At 40.0% G+C, this 6,836-nt stretch overlaps 1 protein-coding gene across 3 annotated transcripts; it reads left to right on the top strand.

Moving 5' to 3' along the window:
• Window positions 1–273: 273 nt before the first annotated feature.
• Window positions 274–5,164, top strand: LOC119415425 (calcitonin gene-related peptide). 3 transcript variants are annotated; one of them, XM_037682563.1, is made up of 5 exons: window positions 274–416; window positions 1,326–1,417; window positions 2,418–2,552; window positions 4,839–5,034; window positions 5,134–5,164. In XM_037682563.1, the coding sequence occupies exons 2-4, from the start codon at window positions 1,332–1,334 to the stop codon at window positions 4,999–5,001; spliced, it is 384 nt and encodes a 127-aa protein (XP_037538491.1). In that variant the 5' UTR covers window positions 274–416; window positions 1,326–1,331; the 3' UTR covers window positions 5,002–5,034; window positions 5,134–5,164. The 3 variants fall into 3 exon arrangements, with proteins under 3 accessions (XP_037538491.1, XP_037538493.1, XP_037538490.1); XM_037682565.1 differs by lacking the exon at window positions 274–416 and adding an exon at window positions 1,163–1,208 and having other exon boundaries at window positions 4,842–5,034; XM_037682562.1 differs by lacking the exon at window positions 274–416 and adding an exon at window positions 1,163–1,208.
• Window positions 5,165–6,836: the final 1,672 nt, after the last annotated feature.

Genomic DNA, 6,836 nt, shown 5'->3' with positions numbered 1-6,836 from the left:
TACAGACACCAGTGTTGCTTGGCCTCCTATTTAATTAATGACATCAATGCAAAACGGGGATAACAAATGGTCCAAATGCCTGTATGATTTTGTGAATGGAGCACTTAGTGACTGAGCAATGACGTCAGCACAAAAGCCATATTCCTTTTTGGTGAGCCAAGACTGAAGCGGAGGCGTCCCATTGGCTCACCGTAGCATCAGCGCAACGGGATTGGCCAGCGGTGGATAATTAAACACCTACACAGTCAATGCACAAACCCAAGTGGTGGGATATATAGGCTGGTGGTTGGCGTTGCATGCAACAGTCAAGAGTTGTTCTGCAAGTTCAGAGAAAGACAACTTGTGTTTTGCACAGGCATTTATAGAGATTTATATTTATTTACTATTTTTTTCTCGCTGGGTGATCATCACTGAAGGTAAGTGTTGGCTTTTACTGCTGCAAATAAGACCTTTTTGTCTATCAGGGTTAATCAGCTGAGAACAAATTTTCACTTTTAATAACGACCTGGAATGCGTTTTGACTTTCTGTTGTGTGTGTGCAAATCAGAGGGGACATGTAGACACTGTGGGATGGGATGGTGTTGGAGATAACATGTAGCGTCTGGGGTCTTCAGGATCAGTCCTATCCGTGTTACAGAGGTCCATCTTTACCAAAGACTGAGCCAAACAGAATAAAGAAGAAAACCTAGGAAGGATGAGAAGAAAGTCTTTTAACAAAAGCTAAAGAACAGATTTAACAAAGAAAATTGATCAGAAGCAACTAGACCTGATTGTGCATGTCAGTCAGACACAGTGTTTTCTGTGTGTGTGTGAGAGTGTGTGTTTGTAAAAGAGTGCTGGCAGCTCATTACACTAATGCACTGGTCCCTTAGGGAGTTGGCAAGCTTTGGAGGACCCCCCACCCCCGCACTTTTCCTTCCACCCCTTTTCTTCCAGCAGGCGTTACCTCCGTTGCACTGTATAGGACCTTTACTTACCTTTTCTCTCGCAACCCGCCCTCCCCCCCATGCACACACACATACACAGACTGCTACTACCTGCAGGCATGTCACACCTGCTGCGTATGACATGTGAGGACTACATGTCCTGTGCTCTCGGCTGGATATTTTGGAACAGTGTGTTTTTGATGAAGAAGAGCAGAAGGATTGTCGTGTGTGCGAGAACGTTCAGCAGGAGACAGATGTGGAGACGAGTTCACTTTTCATGAAGTAACTTGTTCCCTACAGAACGAGACGAGAGCCACCAGCATGATATGGTCTTATAGATACATTTGTGAATGACAGAGGTTTTGTGGGCAAGAAGCTCATGTCTTTTTCCTTGTTTAGGGGACCATGGTTATGTTGAAGATCTCTGCTTTCCTTGTTGCCTATGCCCTGGTCATTTGCCAGATGTACTGCTCACAAGCCGCCCCTGCCAGGTGAGACACTCAACAATCACGCTTCACTCTTGACACTGGCTTGACGTAAATTTAACCGCTTTACTAAACACGTGCAGAAACGCAACCATTGTTCATGAGTAATGGGATTACAGTACAAGTAGTGGGGTTGTAGAATACGGTCTTTAAATAGAAAGAGTTTGTAACGGTAAAAAAATTCAGGATGTCCCTGCACAAAAAGACAGGGATATGTGTGATTGCACACTTTGTGCCTATCCTACAAAGCTTTTGATTAAAAAATACACTGAGTGAAAAAGATTTTTTTTGTATTTTTATTAACTGCAAGACGATGGTTTGTAGAAACAGACGTCTTGACAGAAATTTATCAGGGCATTCTCTGCTAGACTTACGAACATTTCCGTCAACCATGAATATTACTCCCCCCTCATGAACGAACAATTTATAGTTGAGGTTTTTGTTTAAAGCAGAGTGAATGAATGAAAGTGTACCCAGTTTAACTTTTTAAAGAACACTAGGAGAAATGGAAAAAACAAAAGCAAACACACAAAAGCAGAAATGTTACATACTTCAAAGGAAGATAAATGACACATTTATCTATATGAACTATTCCAACCACTCCCAAGACTGTTCTCATGAAGTTATCGATTTTGTAATAAATGTAAAGCTGCTTGGACATCAGCCCTGCCGCCCCTCCCCTTTTTCTCAAATGGAGCACTTTCCGCAGATTGTTTCCCCCCCCCCATGTTGGCCGCTGGCCCTCCAACTCAGACGTCATCCCTTTCAGAGGTGGTGACATCTCAACCATTTCGCCCCATCTTTCCCAACCACCCTGTTTTTTTGTTTTTTTTTACCAGCACCCCCAACCCCTTCGAACAAGCCTCTCCCGTTTCCCACTCCTTTGTGTGTTTTTTTTTACTGCAGGCACTTTATAGTAAAGGAATTACTTTAATACTGACCTCACTCTTTTTGCTCCCACTGTGACGCCTCCCATGACCCTCCCTCACCCTGTCTTTGACCACAGACCAGGTTTAGAGTCCATGTCAGACCGGGTCACGCTCACGGACTACGAGGCACGACGGTTACTAAATGCCATTGTTAAGGAGTTCGTTCAGATGACAGCGGAGGAGCTAGAGCAGCAGGCGACCGAAGGAAACAGGTACATATGACTTTTATGGCTTTTTTCCACTTTTTTCTTAAAATTTTTTTTGTTTTCTTTATTGGGGAAATGTGTAAAAATAAAATAAAATAAAGAGTTGTTGAGAAATTTAGAATGAACAGATGGGCAAAACCTTCAAAAACTTGTTTTATCATGTAAGAGGCCTCATCATATTCTGGTTTCACTTTAACAACTATGGATACGGCTACACTTCTAAGACACTTCAGTTCTTTAGAAAGGTATGTAAAAGACAATAAAGACCAATTTATTTAATGAAAAAAAATTCAAACTAAAAACACCAAATCCCTATTCTCTGTCATGACTCTGCCCCCGCATGGATGAGTTTGACTTCTTGTGAACAGATTATTATTGCCTGCTAGGCATGTGAACATGCTAGTCAGACTGGAAGCGTGCATGAAGTGAGTTAAAGGAAGCTGCATGTACGGTGGCCCTGAGGTATAAATGGGCAATATTTGAAAAATAAATAAATACAGAATTACATTCGAAAACACAACAAAAACACAACATTTGAAAAAAAAAAAACAACCAGAATCACATTTGAAAAAACAATCAATTAGAAAAAACAGAATTCCATAAAAAAAGGAATTACATTAAGCCAAAGTGAAAGTGGCCAAAATCACATTTGAAAAAACCGGAATCACATATAAAAAAAGAATCACATTTGAAAAGAAAAACCGGAATCACATATGAAAAAAACAGAATCACATTTGAAAAAAGGAATTACATTTGAAAAAATGGAATTACATTAAGCCAAAGTGGAAGTGGCCAAAGCGGAAGTGGCCAGAATCACATTTGAAAAAACGGAATCACATTTGGAAAAACGGAATCGCATTAAAAAACCGAAATAATTCAGAAATTATATAGTTTCCGTTTTTTTCTAATGCAATTCCCATTTTTATAATGCAATTCAATTTTTTCGAATGTGATTCCAGCCACTTCAGCTTTGGCCACTTCCACTTTGGCTTAATGTAATTCTGTCTTTTCAAATGTAATTCCGTTTTTTTCAAATGTCGTGTATTTGTTGTGTTTTTTCAAATGTTATTCATTTACACCTCAGGGCCACTGTATGCATGTTTGTAGGAAGCGGTTGGTTTGTTCTGCAGGTGCAAAAGATGCAGGACTGTAGTGGGGGTTGGGGGTTTCTTCTTGCGCATGATGGGATAGATGACAGGTTCCTTGATTGCTTGAAAGGGAAGTGAGAGCATGACTCTGTAAGGGTTTGGGATGTTTTTACTTTCTCTTTTATATTGATGGCATGAGATGTAGAAATGCATGAGAGATCAGTATAAATAAACAAAGGGAGAAACAAGAGAAACAAATAAGGAATGTTCTACCTGCATGTATTTTTATCCCCACGTCTATGAGCCTGTTCTCTGCATGTTTATTTGTGTGTCCCCTCCCCAACAGCATGGACAGGCCTCTAACCAAGCGCTGTTCCAACCTCAGCACTTGTGTCTTGGGCAAACTGTCTCAGGAGCTGCACAAGTTGCAGACATTTCCTCGCACGAATGTGGGAGCAGGGACGCCCGGCAAGAAGCGCAGCGCTCCTGAGAGCGACAGCTATGCAAGCTACGGCGAGACGTTTGACAGCATCTAACTCCTTTTTATTCCTCCATTTCCCAATCTCCCTCCTTCTTTCCCCCCCTCCTCTCATCATCTTTCCTCTCCTCATCTCATTTTCCTCCCAACATTTTTCATATTGGCAAGTGCATGCTGACTACCTGCTTGATTGACATGAGGAGAAAGTTACTTTTCATTCCTTTTACTTTTTCCCCACCTTTACTGGCAGAGAATTATTTCGCTCTTTTATCTTAGACAATCAGACTTTACGTTATTTACTCCACTGTAATTCAGGAGCCTCTTCTGACATCTGTCTTTGTGTACGTGGAATTGTTTGATGATATTTAAGATCCTTTGAAAGTTAAGAGTTGAGAAAGATCACCTAATCTTAATCGTCAATAAATGATCCACTCATGCGACACCATGTTTGTTGTTCAATAAATGTATTTTTTTTTAACCATGAAGCCATAGCTCGTTTTTATTCTTAAATATACTAAAAGATAGTCAAAGCGTTTTAAAATAGAGTCCTTTAAATGACCTAAGAAGTTCTCACCGAATCCAAAGGTAAGAAAATAGATGTTGTGTAATGTGAGGTTCTTGTTCCTGTGCTGTGGTTGCGTTTGTGTACAAGTCTGTGTTTCATGAATAATTGGATGAACGTCACATGCTGTGATTTTGGCGTTAACCCCGTCTGCTCTCCTGAAGCAGCGTTACGGCACAGAAACGAGCCTGTAACACAGCGACCTGTGTGACTCACCGCCTGGCGGACTTCCTCAGCCGATCAGGAGGAATGGGCAGCAGCAACTTCGTCCCCACCAACGTTGGCGCCAAGGCCTTCGGCAGGCGAAGGAGAAGCATCCAGATGTGAGCGCTCAAAAAAAAAAAAACTTTCAGGAAAATGGTAATTACAGATTAAACACCTCTGATGACTAAAGCGTTTTTTTAATTTATTTTTATGTACCAACATTTAGTGTTTTTCCTCTCCTTTTTTGTCTTTCAGGTTGACTTTTTGAAAAGAAATCATCAAAAAACAAACAAATAAAAAAAAAAAAACTAAGAAAAAAAAAACAACAACCTGTGAACAAAAATCAACAGAAACAAAATTAAGCAGCGTATCCGGAACTGGCCCTTTAACCACTCTTTCACCTAGTTACAGAAAAAGACAATGTTTTGTCCCCATTTCCATCCTGTTTGCTTTTGGCAAATAAGAGAAGAAGAAAAAGGGGAAAAGCACTTTACTTTATGTACATGAACAAACGATCTCCTTAAGAAAGATAAAAAAAAAAAAGCTCAATGATTTCTTTTTTTTTATACATGAAAATCATTGTAAAATAAAAGGAAAACAGCAGTGGTCATCACTTTTCTTTTTTCCAATCGTCCACCTCGTTAGAGCACATTTTCACCTAACCTCCCCCAAAACGCTACATATGTAAATAAAACGTCAACAGTTCCCATTGCTCCCAAAGGTCACCTGCTTTCCTGCGTCACAGAGGGACACCATTAACGATCCGCCCACCCAAGGCCGCCCCCCCACACACAACGGCTGTTGTCTTGTGCCTTGATGTAGAACAATTTACACGAACATGATTGTAGAGCTCTGTTTCCAAGTCCCAAGCGAGGATGAAGAGAATGAAGATGCATTAATATTGTAAACAATATTGTGAAAACCAATTTCAGCAAAATTAAAATGTATTTTAGATACACTCGGGTTTCGGGTACTTGTGTTGTTCTTGAAACGTTTTTAAGCAGGCGCAGAGAGAAACTGCAAAAAAAAAAAAGGTCATAATTTTACCATATTTTTTGGATTATAAGGCGCAATATCAATGAACAGGTCCATTTTCATACATAAAGGCGCATGAAGCGAAACAAAACAGTCAGATAAGTCAAATTTTAGTCAACTCATTCACAGTAACCACATAAAATGGGTTCAAGGTCAATAAACACAACCAGAATTAATACATAAGGCTCACTGCCAATTTTTGAGAAAATTAAAAGGATTTTAAGTGCGCCTTATAGTCTGAAAAATACAGTACATCAAACTTCATTTTGTTTTGACAAATACTGTCTAAAAATTATAAATAGCAATACTTTTTGACACACTTCCTCACAGACAGATACGTAATCACATGGAAAATGTAGTAAATATCTTTAAGTGAAAGTTGACACCATCCACAGTCACTTAGTGTTCAACTCATACCACCAGAGTTATGCTTAGATACACGTTTTATAAATGCATGGGTGTTCGTTTAATAAAGCACTCAGACCTGCAGCCAGACATTTTTATTCAATTCAGCCTTTATTTATACATGCTAGTCTCATTGAGCCTCGAGGACTCATTCACAAGAGAGACCTGTTGTAACAAAGAGTGATGACAACAGTAGAAAAAAGCATATAAATTGAAAAATAAATGGAAGAAATGGTATTAAAAAACAAAGCAAAAACTGCTACATTGTAAAGCGATGTAGAAAACTAAAAACAGGAACGTGTCTGCCTTGGGTTTTCCCATGAACTTGGATGTTTGAAGCCACTTAGAGAGGTCAAGGTCGAGAACTTCAGATCTTTTTGCAAGATGTTCCAGGAAACGGGAGCGGAGTAGGAGAAGGCCCTTTTGCCAAGTAAAGTCTGCACTGAGGGAACACTGCAGGTAATGATGTCCTGAGTGCACGCTGTAGCTGCACTCACGCAGTGACATGTAGGTTTAGG

Source organism: Nematolebias whitei, chromosome 10 (genome assembly GCF_014905685.2).
Source record: "Nematolebias whitei isolate Nwh7 chromosome 10, NemWhi1, whole genome shotgun sequence".
Taxonomy (NCBI): Eukaryota; Metazoa; Chordata; class Actinopteri; order Cyprinodontiformes; family Rivulidae; genus Nematolebias; species Nematolebias whitei.
Note: the sequence above shows the minus strand (reverse complement) of the source record. Positions and strands in the feature narration are given on the sequence as shown.